The sequence below is a fragment of the Nelumbo lutea genome, chromosome 1 (assembly GCF_056320005.1).
Source record: "Nelumbo lutea isolate HS-2025 chromosome 1, American lotus-T2T, whole genome shotgun sequence".
In the NCBI taxonomy this organism is placed as follows: Eukaryota; Viridiplantae; Streptophyta; class Magnoliopsida; order Proteales; family Nelumbonaceae; genus Nelumbo; species Nelumbo lutea.
In genome coordinates, this window is record NC_142684.1 from 187,448,882 (window position 1) to 187,474,566 (window position 25,685).

The 25,685-nt window shown below is 40.1% G+C and overlaps 1 protein-coding gene and 2 non-coding genes across 3 annotated transcripts; all 3 read right to left on the minus strand.

Annotated features, from left to right (window-relative positions):
- Positions 1-20,786: 20,786 nt before the first annotated feature.
- On the minus strand, positions 20,787-25,423 carry LOC148879887 (rRNA 2'-O-methyltransferase fibrillarin 1-like). The gene is made up of 7 exons (XM_088961620.1): positions 25,040-25,423; positions 24,604-24,902; positions 24,363-24,458; positions 24,128-24,205; positions 23,831-24,007; positions 21,259-21,327; positions 20,787-21,111 (listed from the first exon to the last, which is right to left on the minus strand). The coding sequence occupies exons 1-7, from the start codon at positions 25,053-25,055 to the stop codon at positions 20,935-20,937; spliced, it is 912 nt and encodes a 303-aa protein (XP_088817746.1). The 5' UTR covers positions 25,056-25,423; the 3' UTR covers positions 20,787-20,934.
- LOC148879888 (small nucleolar RNA snoR60) lies at positions 22,679-22,750 on the minus strand. The gene has a single exon (XR_016105971.1). It is a non-coding gene; the product is annotated as a small nucleolar RNA snoR60 (small nucleolar RNA).
- LOC148879889 (small nucleolar RNA snoR60) lies at positions 23,072-23,144 on the minus strand. Its single transcript, XR_016105972.1, has one exon. It is a non-coding gene; the product is annotated as a small nucleolar RNA snoR60 (small nucleolar RNA).
- Positions 25,424-25,685: the final 262 nt, after the last annotated feature.

The following is a 25,685-nucleotide window of genomic DNA, read 5'->3' on the forward strand; positions in this document are numbered from 1 at the left end:
TTCATAGACGCCAAAAAATGCACTAAACTGATTTCACCTTGAGAGCCTCGCAGTCGATTTTCTTGAGAACCGTCAAATTGCTTCGATCTTGACCATTGGTGCCCGAGCCTAGCGGCTATAAATAGTGGGGGACCCTAGTCATTTTCTTCCGCCACTAAGTATCCTTCATCTAGCTTGAGCTAAGGTCTTCTAACTCCTCCAGTTCTAGTTCGGTTGCGTTTTTCCTCGATGAGTCCCCAAGCCTCCCTTTCTCTTTTTTCAGTTCATTTCATTCAATGTCTAGTGGAGATAGTCTCTTAGACGAACCCGAGGTGGGTATCTCGGGTCAGGGTGACCTCACTGTTGCCCAGCCTTCCCACGAGGCACGGGTGACCTCGAGTAGGCTAGTGTCCACCTCCCACTAAGATTGGGTGCCAGATCAGTTCGGTCTGTCCACTATGACGCTGGAGAGACTTCAGCACCTCATCCAGCACTTCAACCTACCTCAGGAATACTCATATAGTCTTCCTACCAGCAACTTCCCTTGGAAGCATGTTCTGGATGAGATCGTGATCTTTAGGGAGCAACTCGTCGGCGGGCTTTGTCTCCCTCTTCACCCCTTATCCCCGAGGTGTTGAGACGCTTTAACGTCACGCTGAACCAGCTCCACCCAAACTATATTCGAAACGTCGCCGGGACTATCTCCCTTCATTTCGAATACAACATTCCCTTAGATATAGATATCCTTTGTTCTATTTTGTCAATAAAGAAGAGTGCCTCGGGTGTTCTGCCCGAGCACAGGCGGACCTACTATGTGTCCCATCGCCCGGGCTTCAAATTGTTACAGAAATTTCCAAGCAAGGTCCCGACCTGGAAGCGGGACTACTTTGTAGTCCGGAGCAGCACGGGGTGGCCCTTCCTCACTAGTTGGAGGGTGGCTACTCAAGACTCAGGCATTACGCTCGACAGGAAGACGAGGGAAACAGTCCATTGATGGGCTCAGGTCAGGTTCGATCACAAAGATTACATTGCCGAAGAGAAGCTCATTCAGGCCGGTTTGAGCTCGGGTAGGTCTATTTTTACCTTAGCGTCTCGCTTAATCAGCTAAGTGTTTTCGAGCTTACTGACGCCGAGCTCTATTGCAGGTCCCATGGAGGAAGAGAGGATTATCGATCAAAGGATCCTTCGCCAAATGAAGAAGAGGAAGAAGCGAGCTACCAAGAAGGCGCGCATAGAGCCCCCAAGTACCCCCACCCCTAAGCCCGACCTCCCACAGGTTCCTTCTTTGGGGCCCGAGCTCCCACAGGCTCCCATCTTGGAACCCGAGCTCCCTAATGCCCCTCCAATGATAGATTTAGAGGGGGACTTACCATCTCAAGAGCCTAAGGTGGCGGCAGAGCCAGTCGCTGAGCCAGCTGGGGCTACTGCCGAAGTTCCTAATCCCGCCGTGGCTACTGCTGAGGCTTTCGAAGAATCGACTCATCATGCTACTGAGACGACGGTGTCCAACTCGGGGAGCCAGGAGGAGGAGAGCATCTTGACCCCCCAGTGTAGCCTTGAAGAAAGTAAAGGGGTTGTCTACCCCACAGAGGTTACAGACTGGGCCAATCTCACCCCTGGTCAGCTCGGGGCCCACGCTGCAACCCACGCTATGGTGGTGAGTTCACACTCTAAGAATCATCATTTTTCCATTCTTTCGCTCTTTTCTCTTTGGTACTGACCGATCTCCTTTTGCCAGGTGAACACCGCCGTGCACTCGTTGACCCTTCAATCTGACATATATCTAAAGCGGGCTTTGGTTGTTGAGGAGTCATCTCGCGCAGCTCATACTGATCTAAGGGTAGCTCGGTGTAAGATCCATCAGTTGGAAGGTGACGTTGCAGCTCAGAAGAGCTTCATTGAAGTTCTGCTGTCAGAAAAAGAGGAGCTAGCCCGCGAGAGGGACAGGTTGAAGGCTGAGGTGAACAGGCTTAGAGCAGGCCAGGAGGCCTTAAAGCTCGAGGTTGAGAGCCTCAAGGCGGGTCAGGCGGCTTTGCAGCTCGAGGTACAGAAACTTAAGGAAGCCAAGGGGGCCCTGGATAACGAGGTGGAGTACCTCAAAGCTGATATTAAGGAGAAGACTGAGATCTTCGAACAAGCTCTCAAGGAGACGAAGGCCCAGGCTGTCATCAACTACGTCAAATCATCTAGGTTTGACGACGTGATGTCGCAGGTCTACCGTAGGGGGTTTAAGCTCAGCAAGTGGTTGATAAGGCATACATACCTCGACCTCGACACAAGTGCCATCACCACCTGGAGGATCACAAACGACATGACCCGCCAAGCCATGGATGACCCAGACTCCGAAGAGGAGGGCGGCGATGAGGAGGCTGGTGTTACCGACCTGGCTGACACCCCCGAAGAGGCTCCGAGTGAAGTCGACAAGCCTTCGGAGTAGTTGTGTGCTCCTTGTACTCTAGGTCTGCGAGCTCAGTTTTACTTTCTCTTTTTTTTATCCTTTGTACTAAGGTTTTCGTAATGAAAGCACATATTATGTAATGAAAGTACATATTTTGTTAAGTGTTTGTGTAATTATCTTCTGTCGAAGTGTTTGTCTTACCCCGAGCTATCGAGCTAGCGAGTCAAGTTCTTGAGGTGGGCGTCCCTTTACCGCTATCACCCCGAACTGTTTCCATGTACTTAGTAGGGGTGACCATAAGATTTTACAACATACGCCGAGGGGGACATAGTAAGGTACGTGCCCGACCTATCTACTTGGCTACTTAGGTTGGTGTTTTACCCCTATCAGCGTATACCGAGGTAGGCTAAGCTTCAGGGAGTTCATACCCAAGACGCCTTTTGTCCTTAGCATACTAAGCCTATGCTGGCGAGACAGTTAAGTCATGCATAGTGCCGAGATCTTCAGTTAGCTCGGCGCGTTGGCCCTTAAGCTAGAGGAGCGACTCATGGTCTACTCAGTTCGGTGATTTATGGGTAATATTGTCTTAGGTTGACAATATTCCATGCCCGAGGTACTTGTCTCCCTTCTAGCATCTCGAGTTCGTATGTTCCTTCCCCGAGCACTCACTTGACTCGGTAGGGTCCTTCCCAGTTCAGCCCAAGCTTATCAACATCGAGCTCAGGTACCATAACTTTACGGAGTACTAGGTCATCGACTTAGAGGTTCTGCTTCTTGACCCTGGCGTTATAGTACCGAGCTACCTTCTGCTGGTAGGCCATGATCCTGATGTATGCGAGGTCCCTTACTTCATCAAGTAGGTCAAGGTTGGTGTGTAGCTCGTCCTCGTTTGCCTTGTCATCATACGCTTCCAACCACTGTGAAGGGACTTCGATCTTGGCTGGGATGACTGCTTAGGTGCCGTATGTAAGGTTGAAGGGGGTTTTGCCTGTGGCGGTCTTCTCAGTGGTTCAGTAAGCCCATAGAATGCTGGGCAGATCGTCCGCCCAATGGCTCTATTCGTGACCTCTGCCTAACCATTTGCTTGAGGGTGTGCGACTGAAGTGAAGTTTTGTCGGATTCTCATGTCTTGGCACCAGTTCTGGAATTTAATGTCCTTGAACTGATTTCCATTATCGGAAATTAATACCCGAGGTAACCCGAAGTGGCACACTATGTTCTTCCAAAATAAGTTCTGGACGTTTCGGGTTGTGATTGTTGCGAGAGGCTCAGCTTCAATCCATTTCGTGAAATAGTCAACTACCACCACAAGGAACCTTCTTTGTCCTGTGGCTGGTGGGAATGGCCCAAGTAAGTCAATCCCCCACTGTGCAAATGGCCACAAGCTAGTGAGGTATTTTAGGTTGGCAGTAGGCCGGTGTTGGATGTTGGCGTGCTTCTGACACTTGTCGCATTTTTTGACGAGCTCAATCGCATCTGCCTTCATCGTTGGCTAGTAATACCCTTGTCGTAGTGCTTTCTGAGCAAGGGCTCTACCCCCCAGGTGTCCACCGCACAGGCCCTCATGAGTATCACAGAGGACGAGCTCGGCTTCAGAGGGTCGCAGGCAGCACAGGTAGGAGAGCGTATAGGATCTTCGGTACAACCGTTCGTCTATTATGACGTATTTGGCTGCCTAGCGCTCTACCCTCCTGGCGACATTATGATCTGCAGGGAGGGCCCCGTGTAGCAGGAAGCTCGTGAGCGGATCAATCCAACTCAGCTCTGCTTGAACGATGGGAGCGACCTCCTTTGCCCCCCTGAGAATGCTAGGCCGAGGCAAGTTTTCTATATACACAGTCCTCAAGGTATTATCTCCGGTGCTGGCTAACCATGATAGGGCATCGGCCTCAGTGTTCTCTAATCTCGGGATTTGCTGCATTAAGTGTGACCAGAAGTTTAGTAGAGCCCCTCTTACATTGGCTAAGTATGCTACCATGGTTGGCTCGCGAGCTTCGAACTCACCAAAAACCTGATTGACCACGAGCTGGGAGTCACTACAGACACGATGTGCTTGGCTTTCACTTCCTTTGCCAGATCCATCTCGGCTAGCAGTGCCTCATACTCTGCTTCGTTGTTGGATGCTGCGAACTCAAAGCGTAGTGCATACTCCAGTTTCACACCGCTAGGCCCATACAAAACGATCCCAGCCCTGCTGCCCTACCGATTTGACGAGCCATCTACGTGAAGGATCCATGGTTCTTCATCCCAGTTCGGGCTTGGCCTAACTAGGAAAGATGTCGCACTGGTTCCTACTTCATGGCGCTCGAGTTCAACCAGCCCGGGAAACTCCGAGCTCTCCCATACTAGGGGCCTCGTGTTCCACGAGCCAGGGGACTTCAGAGCTAAAGGTGCATTCTACGATGAAATCTACCAAGGCATGGGCCTTGATAGCAGTTCACGCTTTATACTGGAGTTGGTACTCGTTGAGCTCAATGACCCACTTTGTCAACCTTTCCAAGACTTTGGGCTTGAGCAAAACTTGCCTTAGAGGTTTGTTGGTAAAGACAACGATGGTGTGAGATTTGAAGTATGGGCGGAGCTTTCGGGCTTATATAACCAGTGCATAGGCTAACTTTTCTATCTCTGGGAACCTTGCCTCTGCTCCCTGCAACACTTTACTAACATAATAGACGAGTCGTTGGACCTGATCTACTTCTCTTATTAGTACCGAGCTTACCACCTCGTCACTTGCCGAGAGGTATAGCTCTAAAACATCACCCACTTTGGGTCGGGTTAAGACTGGAATGCTGGCGAGGTGTCTTTTGAGCTCGTCAAATGCAAGCTGGCACTCTTTGGTCCATTCAAAGCCTTTGCCTTTTATGGCCTTAAAGAAAGGCAGGCAGCGATCTGCTGACTTGGACAAAAAGTGACTCAAGGCGGCTAACCGGCCGTTCAGCTTCTGAACCTCCTTTAATTTCCAGGGTGGTTTCATTTCTAGGATGGCCTTGATTTTGTTTGGGTTGGCCTCAATGCCTCGCCAGTTAACAATGTATCCTAGGAATTTACCCGAGGTGACACCGAAGACACACTTGTTTGGATTTAACTTCAAATTAAATTTACATAGAATTTCAAAAACTGAATGTAAATCTTGTACTAATTCATGTGAAAATTTGGTTTTGACGACCATGTCGTCTACATAACACTCTACTTTTTTTCCGACTAGTGGCTCAAACAGTTTATTTACAAGTCTTTGAAAAGTGGCTCCAGCGTTTTTCAACCCGAAGGGCATGACCTTGTAACAGTACAAGCCGAACTCAGTTATGAAGGCAGTTTTTTCTTCACATGTCGGGTCCATTTTGATATGATTGTAGCCCGAATAGGCATCCAGGAAGCTCAGCAACTCGTGCCCCGAAGTCGCGTCCACTAGGCAGTCTATCCTGAGAAGTGGGAAGCAGTCCTTTGGGAAAGCTTGGTTCAGGTTGGTGTAGTCGATGCACATGCGCCATTTACCATTAGCCTTTTTTACCAGAGCGGGGTTGGCCACCCAGCTTGGGTAACAAACCTCCCTGATAAAATTGGCTGCAAGGAGCTTCCTGACCTCCTCGTCGACTGCCCTCCATCACTCTAGGGCTAGGTTGCATTTCTTTTGTTTAACGGGCCTAACTACAGCATCAGTGTTGAGCCTATGAGTTATAATGTTGGGGTCTATGCCGGGCATTTCTGTCGCTGACCATGCAAAAACATCTAAAATTTTGAGTAAGAAACTTACTAGTTGAGATCACAGGGGTTCTTCAACAGAAGCACCAATCTAAAGTACCCGAGTTGAGTCCTCTGCCGAAGCCAAGACGGGGACGGTCTCTTCGGTAGGCGCAGATCGCTCCACAAACTGCTCCGCAGGCCATTCTAGCTCGAGATCATCTGCCAACTTTGCCTTTTCTTTGAGGGTGGCTACGTAGCACTTGCGGGACTCGAGTTGATCACCTCGCGTCACTCCGACTCCGAAGTCTATAGGGAACTTCATCGCCAGATGGTAGGTGGAGACTACTGCTCGTAGGGCGTGGGTGATGGGCTGACCTACTATTGCATTGTACGGAGAGGGGGTCGCGACCACTAGGAACTCGTGGTTGATCCATACCATGCTAGGCCAGGTGCCGACCTCTACTGGTATAGTGACTCTCCCCAAAGGCCTGACCTCCTCGCCACTGAATCCCACAAGTGGAGTGTTTGCGGGCTTCAGGTCGCTTTTCTGGAGATGTAGTTGATAGAAGGCCGTCTTAAAGATAATATCTGTCGAGCTGCCTGAATCAACTAGGACGCGCCTGACCTCGAAATCGTTGATCTTGATCTTTATGACGAGTGAGTAATCATGGGGATAATGGACCCTTCGCGCATCATCTTCGGTGAAGAAGATCAGTTCCTCCATCCTGGGTCACTTTGGGGGGTTAAGCTCTTCCCTGGCGGCCTCGCGGGCTGATGACCGAGCTGCTACCGAGGTGCAGCTTGCGACAATTGATCCTCTGACAATTACATGGATGGTCCCCCAGGCTGGTCTCTCATCGGGAGGCTGCCTCTGCAGTTGCTCCGCTTGTCTGCTGGACTCAGGAGCTTCCTTACTCTGCTCCCCGTGTCGACCTGCTTTATTACTATTATTATGCTATACAAAATTTCTCAAATATCCATGACGGATAAGTTCTTCTATCTCGTCACGGAGATTCTTACAGTTTTTTGTACTATGACCGTGATCTCTATGAAAACTACAATACAAGTTTTTGTTCCTAACATTGGGATTAGCCTTAAGTCGAGGTGGCCACTTTACATGTGGGGTGTCCTTGATCGCCATGAGGATCTCGGCCCGCTTCGTGTTGAGGGGTGTATAATCCCTTTCTACTGCTAGAGCTCGAAAAGGCTGAATTGGCTTTGCCCCCCAAGCTAGGTCCTTCTTCTTCTTGCTGTCACTTGGAGTTGGGGGCTCCGGTTCCCTTTTTCTTTTTTCAAGGACCCGCTCGCCCTTCTGGTTGATCTCCTCCTCTATCCCTATGAACCGATCTGCCAGTTCGAGGAACTCGGTCACAGTCTTGGGTTGGTTGACCACCACGTAACACCTGAACTCCTTGTGGGTAATGCCTCGCTTGGCCGCAGTGAGCCAAACTGCAGGGTCTAGGTCGGGTATCTGCAGGTGACGAAGTGGTGGAGAAGGTTTTCTTGGGTCCTCGGACACCTTTTGCTGGTGACGAAGTGGTGGAGAAGGCCACGCACATGCAAGACTCACTTGCTCTGGCCAGATACATCTGAGACTGAAAGGCATCCACATGGTCATTGGGATCAAAGGACCCATCATACTTGTCCAGCGGGGGGAGCTTGAAGTCCCTTGGCATGGGGACAGCAAGGAGCTCTGGTGACAGGGGGAGGGAACTGAAAGAAGCGGTGTAGCTTTTACCTTGCTCGAACTCACCTCTACCTTGCCTCTGAGCTCGGGCAGGTCGCGAGTGACAGCTCAGCGAGCTCGATGATGCCTTCGCTGCTTCTTAGCCGGCTCAGCGTTGGTATTGCTGGCCTTAGTATTACTAAGCTCGATGGGCCCAGGGAAATGCTCGGACGACTGTCGGTAGCTGCAAACAGAGGGACCTTGTTCCAGGTCATCGGCTAGCACTTCGAACTGGTTTTCAGCAAGCAGAGGTTCGAACTGCGAGCACCGAGGTGATACCAGCTGGGAGGCCCCCGACCTAGCTGCAGGACGTGAGGTGGGGGTAGAGGGTCTTTCCTTCCTTCCATGGGATGATACCGAGGTCTCTCCTCGGCGGGAAGGAAGTTCACTTCGGCGGTGAGGCTTGGTTGGTTGCGCAGCTGGATGCCTAGGAGGGAACGAAGGAAATTGTTGCTGATACTAGTGCTAGCACACTTGGTGCAGCACTTGCTGCTGGTGGAACCAAAGTTGCTGAAACTGTTGCATTTGGGCCTGCATGGCTCGCATGCACTGCATCAGGTCTTCGAGCTGACCTTGGCTGGCCACCGGAGGGAGGATGGTGGGTTCAACAAAGGTAGTTCCAATGGCAGAGGGTAATGAAATGGTCACGGGTGCCACTGTCAAGGGCACATTCAGACTAGGTACCCCATCCACGGAGAGGGGGACAGTGAACTGCCCGATGCAGACAGTGGGTAGCTGGAGTTGTTCCTCTGGGGTGTTCCGGCGTCAGGAGTTGCTGGAGGAAGCCATGGTGATGATGAATTCATTGAGAGAAGTTTCACAGAAGTTAGAGGAAGGCCTTTTGAAGTGATCCCACAGACGACGTCAAATGATGCAGCACAATCTGGGCACTCCGAGCTGGCTGAGAGTTGGCTCCTAGCTGTGATGGACGGCACCTAAGAGGAAGAAGAAGGTGAAGGGTTCCCAGGGAGCTCTCCCGGAGGGAACACTCCGATGGCTAAGTTAGAACTCTGGGGAAAACTCAAAGAAGATACAGAGAGTTAAGAGTGCTGAAAGTGCTAGCTTCAATACCTTCGCTTCGTGAGGGTTGGGGTCCTTTTATACCGAAGCTCGGTCACATCAGGTGTAACTGCCATTGCCCTAGCCGCTACCGCCAGGGCAGAGGTGGTAGGTGCAGGCTTTTGCTACAGGCTGCTACTGCAAGGTACAGACTTCGACAGGCATGCCATGCTTTTCAGAGACGGCAAGCAGAACGCCGCCTGGCAAGGGATCCGAGCACTGCTACCGGATCCGGTAGTACGGATGTCAGGTAGGCACGGATGACAAGCAGATCTCTCTACAGTCTACCGAGCTATCGTACACCGAACTACTTGGGGCAGATTTGTCTTGTACCGAGGTGTCAAGGTACACCGAGGTGCCCGCATTGGAGGCGAGCCTTAAACAAGTTCGAACAGGAATCTCGACGGTGCTGCCCCGAGGTGTTTCTCCCTTGGGACACAGCCAAAAGCCGGGGTGCTCCCTTCTTAGGAAGGAAGAGCTCAGGACCCAGAAGGACCTCGAGCCTTGAGAGGAGTTTGGGATTTCCCACACTTGGTGGGAGTCAAGGTTGGTCGAGCGCTAGTCCCCAGCGAGTCGCTTAACCCGTCGAGCGACCAATGTTGGACTCGGCGGGTCCCTCCCGTCAAGTCACGGTTGTACTGTTAGGCTGAGCTGTTCATCGAGCCAGGTCACGCACATGTGTCCCTGTGCTACGAGGTCGGGCCAAAGCACCTTCCATCAAATTTCATTAATTTATAAGCTCTGTAATTAACAGGGTGACCCGATATGTCAAGTTAATTAATTAATAAGTTGTTAATTAACATGTGACCCGATCCAGGTTATAGGTAACCCAATCCAAGCATTCCCCTCACTGTATTTCTTCATTGTCTTTTTTCTTTCTCTCTTCTCCTTGATTAAATTCAGCATTGGAAGGCTAATAAGCAAATAACTCGTTTCAGGCTTTCATAGTATCATAGTATCATTGGACTGGTATACAACAGATGCACCTCTATTTTCTCTTTCCTTGGTTTCCTAATGTGATGCTATTGATACATTACACTATTATTTGGGAAAATTCCCGATACTTTGGGCCTAGTGCCATTTTGGTCCTCGAAATTTAAAATGCAACTATTCAGTATCCAAACTTTCAAAACGTGTCAATCGAGTACCTGTTAACCAGCCCGTTAAGTGGCATTTGAAAGGACACAACTGCCCTTCAAGTGTCATCTAATTCTCTTTGTCAACCATCCAAGTGATGACAAAAAATGAACAGTCACCAATCCTTGCCTCTTCTATTCAAGAAAGTTGGTGTCACGTCTCAGTGGGCATTCTGATGACCCCAACTTTCTTGAATAGAAGAGGCAAGGATTTGTGACTGTTCATTTTTTTATCAATGTTTGGATAGTTGATAAAGAAAATTAGATGACACTTAAAGGGCATTTGTGTCTTTTCAAATACTACTTAACGGTTGGTTAACATGCTAGTTAATAGCAAGTACTGGATTGGCATATTTTGAAAGTTCCGGTACCACCGAATTATTGCATTTTAAAGTCCAAGAACCAAAATGGCACAAAGCCCAAAATACAAGGTCCTAATTGAGAATTTCCTCTTATTTTTATTACTTGACATAGTACACTGTCTTCTTCACCCAACGCTGCTACAGTGCTCGCAAATTGCAGATTGAGAGAGAGAGAGAAGTGCATACCTAAAATGTTTTAGGTTTGCCAATGTGATTATGTGCAATGTCTGAAACCAAACACTGCAGAAATGCTAACATTAACTAATAACTTTTGCAGTTGAAAAAAAAAAAAAAAAAACATGTTCCAATGGGGCGGAGCCCCTGTTTTGTCATCCAAAACTGAAAGCAAATTGTACCTCCTCCACCTCTATTTTTGTGGCCAAAGCTGAAAGAAACGATGAGAATATTATCATGCTCGGCTCTTGTTTTCTCACTCAAAACTGAGAAAATATTATTTATTGGGTGGGGTCCTCTCCCCACCCCACACACACACCCCACCCACACTATATATTGTAGGGTTGGATTGAAACCAAAATTTAATAGGGTTCACATTTTTTAACCTTATCAGAAATTTTAAACCAAACTTTCTGGTTGGATTTTAGTTGTAGAATACATTTCATAGGTGCACTTTAGAAATGTTCACCTAGCCTCCATTCTCCATTCTTCCTCATCTCTCATTCTCTTGGCCCCCCTAAGAGAAAATTCCTAGCTCCGCCACCAGAAGAGATAGGTGTCATAGGGAAGGAAGGTTTTCTAAGAAGCATAGGTGTGCTACAGGAAAGGGAAAGACGTAAATGTGTGTGAATTTAAAAATTAGCAAAACATTAGAGGCAGGAATGGAAAGAGGCCCTGTTGAGGTGGCTTCTTAAGAGTGCAAGAAAGGGTATTTTGTGAATGCACGAGAAGACAGAGTTGGGGTAATAGAGCACAAAGGGGATGTTCTAAAATGTAGATGAGAAATTGGGTGGAATGTTTTCATCCACACCATACATGTGGTATGGATAAGAATACACCACACCCTAACAAGGTAGTTCTGAACCGTGGACAAAGAAGTGTGGATTGAACCACACTACACCTAGGCCTATAAATGGATCGAATTTGAATCGAATCAAACTATATTCGAATTTGAAATTGATTATGAACAAGAATATTCGAATTCGATTCGATATTCAACGGATATCAAATATTTCAATTCGAATTTGATTTAGATTATCAAATTGAATATTCAATTCGATTCAAATTCGACTAGTGTGAATGTGATGGCAGTGTTGGCCGGTGATGCTAGACTGTTGGCACAATGGCACTCTCACAGTATTAACTTGGGTTAAGGGCCTTGAGGCATTGAGTAGTGGTCAAGGAAATGGTAGTGGTCGGTGACCGGTGCTTGACCGCTATCACTGACATTGTTGTCAGTGATGGTGGTTGCTTGGGCAGCAGCAATGCCGAGTCTCTATCTTGAAATATGAAAGATAGAGGAGAAGGTGAGAGACAAGAGAGGACTGAGGAGAGGCAGAGGATGAGGGGTGGTGGCCGATGGCTGGTGCTCGACTATCAACTATTGACTGCCAAATCGGCAATGGTTGCTTGGTAGCGGTGATGTTGAGTCTCTATCTCGAAATATGAGAGATAGAGGAGAGATGAGAGACGAGAGAGGACTGAGGAGAGTTAGGCTTAGGGTTAGTGATGTGGCTGGTGATGGTGGTTGCTCGGGCGATGATAACGAAGGGAGGGTTAGGCTTAGGGTTTGAAAGGAGATAGAGATTGAAGGAGAGGTTTGAATGTTCATCAGTTTATGTTCGTTTGATTCAATGAGATTCGAGAATCGAGAATCAAGAATCTCAAATTGTTTATTTACTTTTTTAACCTTATATATATATATATATATATATATATATATATATATATATATATATATATATATATATATATATATATAATCGGTTCAGATATTTATCGGATCGAATTAATGCATATCTGAATTTAATCCAATAATTTAATTGGTATTTGAATTCAACCGAATATCCAATTCAAATTATCCGAATTCGATTCAATTACGCCAAATCTCGGATTCGAATCCAGATTTTTGAATACCGTTTACAACCTAACTACACTGCATAGGCGTTCTACAAGGTGTCATGCACTTCAATTCACACCATGTGTTTTGATTCCATGCATCTTACCTACAATATGAAGGGTTGTAATTGGATTGGACTTGGATCGGATGCATCCTATTTGATTATTGAAAACCTACATCTGAACCCGATAGGATTTAAAGACCCATATTCGAATTTGTATCCTAACAGGCTTGGATTGGATTCGGATTTAACTCGACTATGCTTTAAAATTTTAAAATACAAGAAAATTAAAAAAAATAATTATTTTTAAAATTCTATATATAATAAATTAATGTAAATATAACATACTAAATTTATTATATACAAATCCATATATAAAATATATTTTTATAATTTTAAATGTACTTATATTAAATTAATAAATATTACAATATAATTAGATATGGATGTGTCAAATTTGAACTCGATAGGATTTAAAGACCCATATTCGAATTCGTATCCTAACAGACTTGGATTGGATTCGGATTTCACTCGACTATGCTTTAAAATTTTAAAATACAAGAAAACTAAAAAAATAATTATTTTTAAAATTCTATATATAATAAATTAATGTAAATATAACATACTAAATTTATTATATACAAATCCATATATATTATAATATATAAAATATATTTTTATAATTTTAAATATACTTATATTAAATTAATAAATATTACAATATAATTAGATATGGATGTGTCAAATTTGAACCCGATCCGATTACATAAATACATCATCCAAATCCAAGATAATTGGATTAAATGTCAGATGGGCCTTAGATTTTTGGGTGTTAATAAGGAAAAGCAATATTTTTTTATAAAAATAAAAAAGAAATCATTAGGTTCCCAAGAGTACTAATTTTATACAAAAATAATAATTAATTAAATATGTATATATTTAATTAAAATTTAATAAAATATACAAATATTGAATTAAAAAATGTACATAACATTAAATATTACATAACACGAAAGAAGTAATATTTTATTTTGTAATAACATACATAATTAGGGGTTCAAATGGATTGGATCATTATCCGATCCGAGCTCCAATCCTATTTGGTTGAATTTGGATCACCCCTATCCAATCTAAGAAGATTCGATCTGATATATGTTATATATATATATATATATTTATATATATATTTATTTATTTATTTATAAATATATTATTTATATTGTATTTTGTACAGTTGTTATATTATTTATTTTTTACAAAAAACAAGTATATATATGATGAAAATAATTAAAAAATACTTGTATTTTTTGTTTTTCTTTATTTAAATTGGTATATTTTTCTTTTAATAATTTATTAATTTTTAAAGAAAACAAATCAGATCGGATCAGATCAAATCCAAATATCCAACTTTTCGATCGGATTTAAATTCAAATTCTTGCCTATCGGATCCAATCAACTCTTTGGATCGGATTGGATTTGCCATGAACAGTGTAGGATCATATTCGAATATACCCTAATTCGAATTCGATCTGATTTGTTTTCATCCCTATAGATAATAAAAATATTTTTTAAAAAATGACCCAGAACAAGAACCATTTTGGCCACTGGTTCCCAGGTTGACGGCTCGACCATCTAGTTCGAACAAATGGCCTAGTTTGACAATAAAATCAAAAAATATATATAAAATAACTAATTAAAATAATAAAAATGGTTAAAAATTATTGAATGGGTTAAATTGGTCAATGGTTCAATTGCCTTGGTTTTGTTGACCAATTCAATGGTTTTTGGCCAAGGATTGAGTTTGGGGTAAAACGGAACTGGTTGCTTGGACTGTTCTCAAGTCAAATGGTTCGACCGTACGAATCAACTGTAGTTCAAAAACATTAATAAAAAATGTGAGATAAATTGGGTAAAACATACCATGTGAACCATGGGACCATTCTTGATAAAAAAAAATTCCACAGTAGTGTGGATCAATCCACGACAAAAACATGTGGATAAGAAATTGGCTTGTGGTGTGCTTTAATCCACGAGATTTTGTGGATCAGTCCACAGCACAGGTCAACCGAACACCTTAACTTACTGTAGTGCATTTCAAATGCAATATATCATGGTCTGACCACTGTACCAAACACCTACGAAGAGGCCATCTGATGTAACACAACATTAATTTAGTATATATATATATATATATATATATATATATATATATATATATATATATATATATATGCATGCTAGAAAGCACTATTTTTTTTATCAAAGTGATGTATAACAATTGACCAGTTAAGAGGAAGAAGGGAAGAGAAGCATGAGCAAAACAAACTTTGGGAAAATTCCCAATTAGTACTCTTTACTTTGTGCCACTTTGGTTCCAAAACTTTAAAATGTGACAACTCAGTACTTGAACTTTCAAAATGTGTCAATCCAATACCTACCGTTAACCATCCCATTAACTAGCTATTAAGTGGCATTTGAAAATATATAAATGTCTTTTGAGAGTCATTTAATTCTATTTATCAGGCATCCAAATGTTGACAAAAAATAAACAGTTCAAAACCCTTGCCTCTTCTATTCAAGAAAGTTGGGCATTCTAGTCACTTAGTGACCCCAAATTTCTTGAATAGAAGAGGCAAGGATTTGGGATTGTTCATTTTCTATCAATGTTTGGATGGCTGATAAATAGAATTAAATGACACTCGAAAGGCATTTATGTCTTTTCAAATGCCATTTAACGGCTGGTTAACGATAAGTACTGGATTGACACGTTTTGAAAGTTCAGGTATTGAGTTGTCGTGTTTTAAAGTTTGGGGACCAAAGTGTTAGTAGGCCCAAAGTACTAATCGGAAAATTTCCCAATTTTTTTTTTCTATTGGAGATATCGCTTTTTCTGAAATTTTATGTTATTAAGAAAAATATTTAATGACACCATGGTTTAGTTGAAAATTTTGAAACTCACATCATATAAAAGTTTTAAAGAAAATATATAAAATTATGCCAAAAACAATATCTATATAATTCAATATTATTAGAAAGAAAAACCTTTTTTTACGTCAATTGGCATTTTGAAAAACATATAACCTAATTACTTTATAAATATATAGAGCCAACCGTGGATGCATCTTATAAACAAATCAACTAAAATTAGATGATCCAAAATAAAAATGCCAATATCTCTACTATAGACTATTTTGAGCTAGGGAACATTTTCCTTGAATAGCTATTGATTAAATCCCATTAACAATGTAATTGTAAAATGCACTTATAAAATGTATGCTAACTTAATTACTTAATCTCACTTAATATATTTACTAAAAAAATTATTTATTAATTGTAATTGTAAAATTATTTCTTATTTCTAAATTAATTTGTTTATTTTACCTAATTGAAATATCTAAAAAATTAATGTTATAGCTAGGCCAAAATCTATAATACATTGTATGAAAATTGATGTAATATATAAAATTTTCCTTATAAATATTATAATTTAATTCATATCACACATTTTCTCTATCCCTTAGTCTCTCTCTCAATCTTTTAAACCCATGTCCCGTTGAATATTTAATGTAAGCCCGGTCTCTCTACTTAATGAATTGGGACGATGTCACTTCACCCCTTAATCTCAAAATTGGATTCAACCCCTGATTCATTTTCTTGATGATTTGGTGTAATATTATTATAAAAAATTTTGATATTTTTTCTTGGGAGTAGAAAAGAAAAGTCTGTAATGCAATAATAAGATCACAACGCAAGGGAGATAAGACCCTCTTGAGTGATATAAGCAATACTGTAGATTGCAACTGGGTCAATAAATTGTATTCAGATGAGTTTATGTACAGTTAAGCATGTAAATGAACAACAAAATATGTTAGCTCATGAAGTAGCTAGCATGTAGGAGGGGGGTTCAGAATTGGTCTTTGTATTACCCACAAAGGACTACATGTACATATTTTCAAATCAATAATTTAAGTTTTTTTCTTTTTCAAAAAAAAAAACATATAAAGAAAAGTTCAGTTTGTTCAGATGCCACAAGCAAAGGGTTTGGCATCCACTCACATCCATCCGACCCGGAATCAATTTGATCCAAGATCAAAGTGGTTTTCAATAGGTTCATTATACGTACAGCTCAAATCGACCAAACCGACCAACCTAGTCTGACCCAACTTGAATCAGCCAGTTAGGTTAGACACATTGGTTTCTCCTCATGGAGGACATTCATATACAATAGAACACAATAAGCCATTGATTTTCATCGTTATTACATGTAACAAGAAAAAGAAAGAAAAAAAATCCGTCGTTTTGCATTCAAAATCCGAAATTTGAAACAAACAAAGAACTCCGATCACTGAGCCATTACCCATTAAACTTTAAAAGGGAACAGAAATAAAAACAAAATTACCTCTTTTTTTAATATAGGCGTTGATGTGAACTTCAATTACCTCTTTTCTAGATATTGGATCTTTAAGGCCAAAAGGTACTTTGAATATCACAAAACTGATCCAAACCGATCAGATCGGTTTTGCTTTGTACAGGGTCAGTTTCGGTTTCATCTTTAAGCAATCCGAACAGGTCGGATTGGTTGGAAAAACATCAGTAAACCGACCCAACTTGACCCGTGAACAGCCCTAGTTACATGTTTTGGCCCTTTTAAATCTGAATTAATTCTAATGAATGAAATTCATAAAACAACTCTTTTGTTTTAAATTAATATTATTTATTTAATTTTATAAATATGTGAATGTAATGATAACAATTGAGTCATCTCTAAATAAATAAATGAGAAAGATCCTCACTAGTACCTTGTACTTTGGGCCTAGTGCCACTTTGGTCCTCAAACTCTAAAATATGACAATTCAGTACCTAAACTTTCAAATCATGTCAATCTAGTATATGTCATTAACCAATTGTTAATCAGCCATTAAGTGGCACTTGAAAAAGACACAAGTGACCTTCAAGTGTCATCTAGTTTTATTTGTCAACCATCCAAGCGTTGACAAAAAATTAACAGTCCCAAATCCTTGCCTCTTCTATTTAAGATGTGACCCCAACTTTATTTATATATTATATATTCAAGAAGATTCAATCCGATATATTTTATATTTATAAATATAAATATATAATACATATATATGTTATTTATTTATTTATAAATATATTTTTTATATTATATTTTTATAAATTTGTTAGATTATTTATTTTTTTTATAAAAAAACATGTATATATACAATGAAAATAATTAAAAATACTTATAGTTTTTGTTTTTACATTATTTAAATTAATATATTTTAATTTTCTTTTAATAATTTATTAACTTTTAAAGAATACAAGTCGGATCGAATCAGGTCCGAAGATCCAACTTACCAATAGGATTCGAATTCAAATCGAGTCCTATCAAATCCGTTTGGATCTTTGGATCGGATTGGATCTAACATTAATAGTGTCAGATATATCATATTTGAATCCAATCGATCCGTTTGCATCTCTATCTCCAACATGAGACCGAGTTCGGCTTCTATTAAGGTAATGTTCATTCCAACAGCCTTTACAACCTTGCATTGGGAATATCACTGCATTTATATGCGCCATTTCTTGATGCAAGGTTGCAAGAGACTGTTCGCCAGGGTGTGAGCATGGACTTGCCCTAACCGAAGCCGATCTCCATGAGACCTAACATCAGAAATTGGTAAATCCTTTTACTCTTTTAACATGCAATATCCTTGAAGACATTTTTTATGTGTTCAGATCAAAGCCCAACATAGGGTTGCAACAACCTGACATAACAAAACAACTTTTGCAATTGTACATTGGGAATATCTCGCCATGAAGGACAAGGGTATGTTACATGATGTACAGATGCAAAGGCTGTTGTGACCAGTTGTTGGGGCCCTAGTTGGGACTAGATCAGGTCTCATTTTAGATTTGGCCTCTCTGTTCCCTTGAGTAGTATTGTAGGTTGTTCCCCATAGGGCTAGCAATCTTGATCCCGACTCATTTAACCCACCCAGACTATTGGTGGGTCAATATGGGCTGAGCAACCCATTAGGGTTAGTGGAAAAGGGTTGGGGTGGGTTGGGTCAAAGTCAACTCTATCTATACTCACCAAATCTCAAAAACAAGAATAGTAATTGAACTTACTCGAACTTAGACCTCCTAACATGTTTACATCTCATTACAGTTCAAAACCACCATGCCACATTTCATTTTGAGATTAAAAGTGAAATAAAATAGATTTTATTAACTTGCATGTTCACATTCAATTTTACACAAAAGCACTTCTACAAAAACAATTTTATAAATTATTTTATAAAAATGACTTTTACTAAAGCACTTTTACAAAAGTACATTTATACGAAAGCACTTTTATAAAAGTAAAGTTACAAAAGTACTTTTACACAAAAGCACTTTTATGAAAATACTTTTACGAAAACACTTATGAAAGCATAAAAGCACTTTTATGAAAATACTTTTACGAAAACACTTTTATGAAAATATAAAAGCACTTTTATAAAAGTACTTTTATGAAAGCATAAAAGCACTTTAAAAGTGCTTTACGAAAGTACTTTTATGAAAGCACTTTAACAAAAGTACTTTTGCAAAAGCACTTTTATAAAATTTATGCATTTTTGCATTTTCTGTAATTTTTCTGCATTTTCTGTAATTTCTTGTGCTTTTCTACATAATTTTTGCATTTTTCTTGTGTTTTTCATGCATTTTTTGCATATTTTTTTATTTTTCTACAAAAGTTCTAAATTTTCTACAATTTTTAGTTTTTTTTTTTTTTGCCCTTTCTACAATTCTTTACTATTTTCTGCATTTATCTATAATTTTTGCATTTTTCGGGTATGCGAGTTGATCTCATTTTTACCATATGGCAGTCTTGAGAGATTATTCTCTCAAAAGTTATTATTTTTTAGTATACGAGTCATCTCGACCCATTTTTGTATTTATAGGTGAGGGTAGGTGGGTTAGTATGGGTGAGGGTGGTTAAGGGTCAATATGAATGGATCAAGTGGATCAATATGGGTGGATCAGGTGGGTTATGACTTTTTAACAATAATTGATGATGGGTCATGATGGGTTGGTGGATCAATATGGGTGGGTTGGTATTCAACCCTTACCCAACCCAACCCAACCCAAATCATTTGCCACCCCTAATACCGCATTCAGCAAATGACATTCATTGCCCATACTGTAACCGAATTTGCATCTAGTCCCCGCACACAGGACCAATAAGCCATCTAGTCCCAACATGCTTTGGACTTTGCTTACAATTTTAACCATACCATGGTGGGGGCTATTAAACACACCACACATTTTAACACTACCACAAAATGTGCCTTTAAATAATTCCTATTATATGTTGTTCATCTTCTATAATTCTTTTCTTGCCAATATGACCGGTTTTTTTTGGCTCGACAGGGTTACACAACCAGGGGTTGCTCATCCCCAAACCCATAACCCCCAACCATGGTGCACACAGGATTTGATCCCAAGTCTACGCTAATTACTAACCAACCGGTTGGCACTTTGCTTGCCAAACATGAAGCTGGTTCATAGAAATTACTACAAGCATGCAATAAAACTTATAGCGATCATTGCATTTTGTTATTAAATTCTTGCAAGTCTTTCATTTATATCTAAATTCTTGCTAGTCAGTTATGGAAGGTATGGAGATAGAAAGAAGTCAATAAGGGTCTACTGGCTTTTAGAATTTTGAGAAAGAGAAAAGTTAATCAATGAAATTTTGATTCCTATTAACTGAAAAACCCATATTCTTTTTATAAATTTATACGGAGTCCACGAAAGATATCACTTACATTGGGGGCAAGTAACTTAATTTGTGTAAATAATACCCATCCAAGTGGGCAATGTGATAAAGAATCTGTGTTATAATACACAGGAGGGATAAAAATCTCTGCAATTAAAGATGATCCGAATTCAATCCATTTCTGCAATTAAAGATTATCTGAATTCAATCCATTCATCAGGAGGAATATAAACCCACCACCATCCAACCTGAAACAAGTCCAATTTACTTTGATTTATTGCATATCTACAATTCATATTATACCAACAAAGTGAGACTTCAGCATGAATGTAGCGTTTTTAATCGAGGATAATTGCTTAAACTTGCACAAAAATTATTTTTAAACATATTTTGTTCTCGTATAGTTCAACGTATTGATTGATATACAACACCTATCCATCTGAAGGGTATTAACGTTCAGAAGTGATCAGATGTCCAACACTCCAGTTTCGGTGACCCCAAAGATACAACAATATCAATACTGTGAACCTTGTATTCATGATATATGACCATTTAATTTTAATTTATTTATTCTAATCAATAAATCTGATTGCAATTCAAAATTATTTACGGAAGCCCACGGCTGAAAAGTACTACTCATTAACATGTAAAAATCATTTAGTGTTTTCAAAACTAGCGAGGCTACACGGGAAGTCTCGAATGACTACTAATACACGACGTTCTGAGACAAAAATTAGCAATACAATAAAACTATGCAGCAGTCTTCTGTTTCTTTGGCATTCTATACCCACCAACTACACAAGCATGGTCTCTTTCAAAAGGCTCAAGTGTGACTTGTTCAGATGGTTTAAACTGATCCGCTTGCAATTTCTTCACTTCTTGGGCAAACACTGCCTCCGCAGGAACCGTTGAATCTATGCAATTTGCCTAAAAACAAGAACAAAATATATATTCAACTTCAACCTACATACGATGAGATGCGAAAGAAAACTTTCTAAAAAAAAGTATAACCTCAAGCAATATATCATGATTTGAACTTTCTACAGTGGCTGTAGGGATGTAGCAAGAACAGACCTTAATTGATATGACAAAATGGCCTCCATTCTTCAGGAAATACGAGGCATTAAGTGCTAATATCCTTGCCTACAAGAGGAATCATGTCAGGTAAATAAAGAAACTATCAAATAAACCAAATAGCCAATGCAGATTTTGAGGCCTGCATGGCTGCGTGCTACTTTCCTTGTTGCTTAAAGCTGAATTAACCACAGAGAGAAAATACATTCTCCAAGTTATAAGCTGAATTAAGCACAGAAAGATACCTGTCCAAACAAAGCATTCAACATATAAAAAATACATGCACTGATCACTGACAATAGAATATAGTTACTATCGGCTGCGTGCTACTTTCATTGTTGCTTAAAAGCTGAATTAACCACAGAGAAAATACATTCTCCAAGTTAAAGGCTGAATTAAGCACAGAAAGATACCTGTCCAAACAAAGCATTCAACAGATAAAAAATACACGCACTGATCACTGACAATAGAATATAGTTACTATCATGAGTCCAACTATGCTAATGAAAATTCATCGTAAAATAACCAATGATCAGCTATCATCTAATGAGCAACCAGTCAACTGGCATTCCAGATTCTTGTGGGTTTCTGATTGGTTGAACTTTTTCAAGTAGCATGCCTTTCTTGTACCATAGAAATTGTTTACGAAGCTCATATTGGATTTGATCCTTGATAACCACCAATCCCAAATAGAAACCTTTTGGGAGTTTTTATTCAAGGAATGCACTTTAAAACCATCCAATAATAAGGCCATTGAGAAAATCACTGATTTTGCAGCCTTTGTTATCCAATATGTTCTTCCAAGTTCCAAGTTGATGAAATAACGTGTACAACTCCAACAAACACAAGCAGAGAGGGATAAACACTTTGGCACAGGTAAGATGCGACTCAAAATCCAAGTACAAAAAAGAAAGATGATATTAAATATTAGCAAGGAATGGCAATTGACAAGGTAAAATAGCATCTCAAATGTTTTGTGAAGCTTTTCAATAAGAAAATAAATAGGATATGGTAAAGAAACAATTTGGGGTCTCATTTAAACAAATCCTGTTCGGGCATCGTGCTCAAATTGCAAAATGATTCAGGGTTCATCTTCACATTGGATTGGTTAAAGGATTTTATGCTGGCAACAAACCAGACATAACCCTCCTTTTTCAGGCCTTAGACCAGTAATGTAACAAACAAGGAAGAAGGCCAAAAATTTGTTTACAATAATGCGATTTCAGCATAGATGATCCCTTACCTTTCATGCTTTACCATCCAATAGCAATCAAAGAAAAAGACAAAGACCTCCAAGACACTTCAAAGACATTGAATAGAATAATATACTAGAATTATAAAAATTAAATAACATGAAAATACAAAAAAAAAAGTAAACCAGAAAAACAATCATCACAACTTTTAAAGTTGAATAGATGTTTGCATCAGAAACTCGAGTTGTACATCACCCAAAATGTCTTGAAGGGGAATCCGAGTAATTCATCATTTGCCTGATTTCAGAAGCATGAAGAAAATTCAGAGAATGGATCTTTTGCATCATTTAGTATGCTACACGGAATGCTGATAAAAATCAGCAATACAACATAACCACAAGGGATGTGTCATCAAGATCCAGAAAGAACAAAAATACTCGTAAAGAACAAAAAAAATCAAATCACGGTATTTGAAAACATTTAAAGGTGGTGAAGGAAACTTTCGACATTCTACAATGTGTTAAACACAGGTTTCTTAAGAAAAGAATAGAAAAGCAAAGAAAATGGAAATGGAAAAAGGCAATTGGGAACAAAAGCAATCACTGACATTTTAACATTTTTGCATCAGAAACTCGAGTTCAACATCATACATAATGTCTTGAAGGGGAATCCGAGTAATTTCATCATTTTCTTGATATTGAAACAGCAGTTCATGCATCAAAGAGAATGGGCTAAGTAAAGAAAATGGACTCATCATTGTGTATGCTTCACTGAATGTAAATAACAGAATTCAGAAATATGACTTGGGCACCAACATCAAAAAACGGGAAAATTACCATTGAAAACAAGAAAATCAACTCAAAGATCTTGATAACATTTTAACATCTACTAGAGTGTAAACCTCCGAACATTTACAATGTGTGCACCACATGATTCTCAAGTATCTTCCCAAAGTGACCAAACGTTGCTTCAAATATTAAGAAAAACTGTTCAAAAATCAAATACACATAATGGGATTAATTAAGCCTGGAAATGTGATAAAAATTTACGCCATGAAAAAAGTCCATTTTTACATATAAAATGTTCTGTAACTTGACAACAAGCAGGAAGTGAAATTAATCAAGCGCTAGTGCAATAATTCTACATAACACAAAAACGTGCAGAGCACTGAACTAAAAATCTTAGAGATACATAATCTAAATTTCATATATCATAAATAACAAATACCATCTTACTTTTTTATCATTAGCACTAAGTACATTTTGTTTATTTCTTAAGGGGACTCTTCAGTTTGAATAAAACAATAGAACTACTACAGTGGAGAATATTATATGAATTTAACAAGTAATGGATAAAGATGGAACATATGATTAATATACCTGATCTGGCTGAGCAACATCGGAGAAAATGACATCGACCATGCCAACCAACATTCGATACCTGACAGGATGTCTAGCATCCTCGATGATAGGTATAACATTTGTTCTCTTCTTCGCCATGTTCACCAAGTCCCTACCACTTCTATGAGAAAATTCCACGGCATATACAACTCCGGTCTATCATCATGCAAACAAACGAAAATTTCAAATTTTGAAAAAAAAATGGAAAATATGCTTTTATTTTAGAGTAGACAATAGAAAACAAGCACTGCAATATTAAACAGAATCTCCACCTACAGGTCCAACAATGTCAGAGACATGTGAGACCGTCGTTCCTGAAGCAGCACCGAGGTAGAGAACCCGAGACCCAGGAACCTTGAATAAAAACATTCAAATGAATGAATAAATCACACCGTTCATAAATAATACAGGAAACAATTGAAATCAATAATAAATAAATAAAAGGGTGAAACAACAAAGCATTTAGGATAACATTTGAAAATTCTCGATATGCACAAGAGAGAACACTTACAATCCAGACATTATCAACACCACCAAGAATGGCAGCTGCCAGCTTCGAGCGGAAGGGGTTCCAAACCCTGTACTCAACCTTCGACCCGTCTTCATTCTAATAAGCAAAAGTTTGTAAAGAAAATAAGACGAATCAATAGTGGAAGCAGATTCAATAAATTGGTACTAATTTCACATCCAACCAAGTTACATTTCCCTCACATCTACTGAGGTTCCTCTTTAAAACGTGAAATCGGATTTACCTGCACAGAAATCCTCTTTTCGCCATAAACTGCTTCACCAGGGACCATATTCTTCGTAACAAGAGCATCTTCTTTGCCCTTAGCAATGAAAACACCTTCGTGTCTATGGGGCTCGATGACGACCTTGCTTCCACCTTTCATTCCAACGCCACGACCACCGCGACCACGTCCGCCGCCCCGGCCACCGCCGCGACCACCACCACGACCTCTGCCGCCACCCTCTCCACCTCTTCCGCCACCACCTCTGCCTCTTCCTCTCCCTCCATCACTCCGGCCTCTAAACCCACCCCCACCGCGGCCTGAAAGTCAACCATAAATAGGAAAAAAAAATACAACGTTGAATTTAGAAAAGCTTGTTAATCAATGCAGAGAAATTTTTCGATAAAACACCAAACGTAGAAACCAAGTGATTGAACAAACCAAAAGGCCAGTTTACCTCTTGGAGGTCTCATACGACTTCGAACAGAGAAGAAAATGATTTATGAAGAGGAAGGTTTTTCCTTGAAGTAAAGGTGCCGAGTGTAGACTGTGGACCGAACTTGCTGAAGAGTGGATGATTTATATAGATTTTACGATTTTAGGGTTTAGTTGAGACTTGAGAGAGAGAGAAGGGGGGGTTGAAGTAGGGTTTATTGGAGACTACGAGTTTTTTCATTTGGGATTTGGGAATTCACATCTGCGCCCCAGAGCATAATCACAATCGTGTATGGAGAACATCACCCACTGATAACATCGGAAGATTCTAAATGCACGCTGAGATGCGCTTGTGTGGCCAGATATGAAATCGGAAGATTCAATTCTGTTAATTTGGTGCTAATCCAGTTATCCTACTAAATTTACTTCCTAATGTTTGATTGCTAAAAAATTATGCAGGATGCATGAATTCATTTTATATTAACGAATGATAATTTCTGATTCGATAATACAAGAATTGTTTTGGGGATGACATAGACATTGCCACATGTCATATTGATATAGCACAAATAAAAACTCCTATGTATTAAAGATATAGCCTATTGTAATAATTAACATAATAATTCCATCAAACACAAATGTCACAAGTTGGTCTTAGGGTCATAACA

What these genes read in the sequence shown, in the direction of transcription:
- LOC148879887 (XM_088961620.1), bottom strand. An exon ending in AAAAGAGGATTTCTGTGCAG is followed by an intron (nt 24,459 to 24,603) that starts GTAAATCCGATT and finishes TTTGCTTATTAG; the next exon opens with AATGAAGACGGGTCGAAGGT. An exon ending in ATGTTGCTCAGCCAGATCAG is followed by an intron (nt 21,328 to 23,830) that starts GTATATTAATCA and finishes TTCCTCTTGTAG; the next exon opens with GCAAGGATATTAGCACTTAA.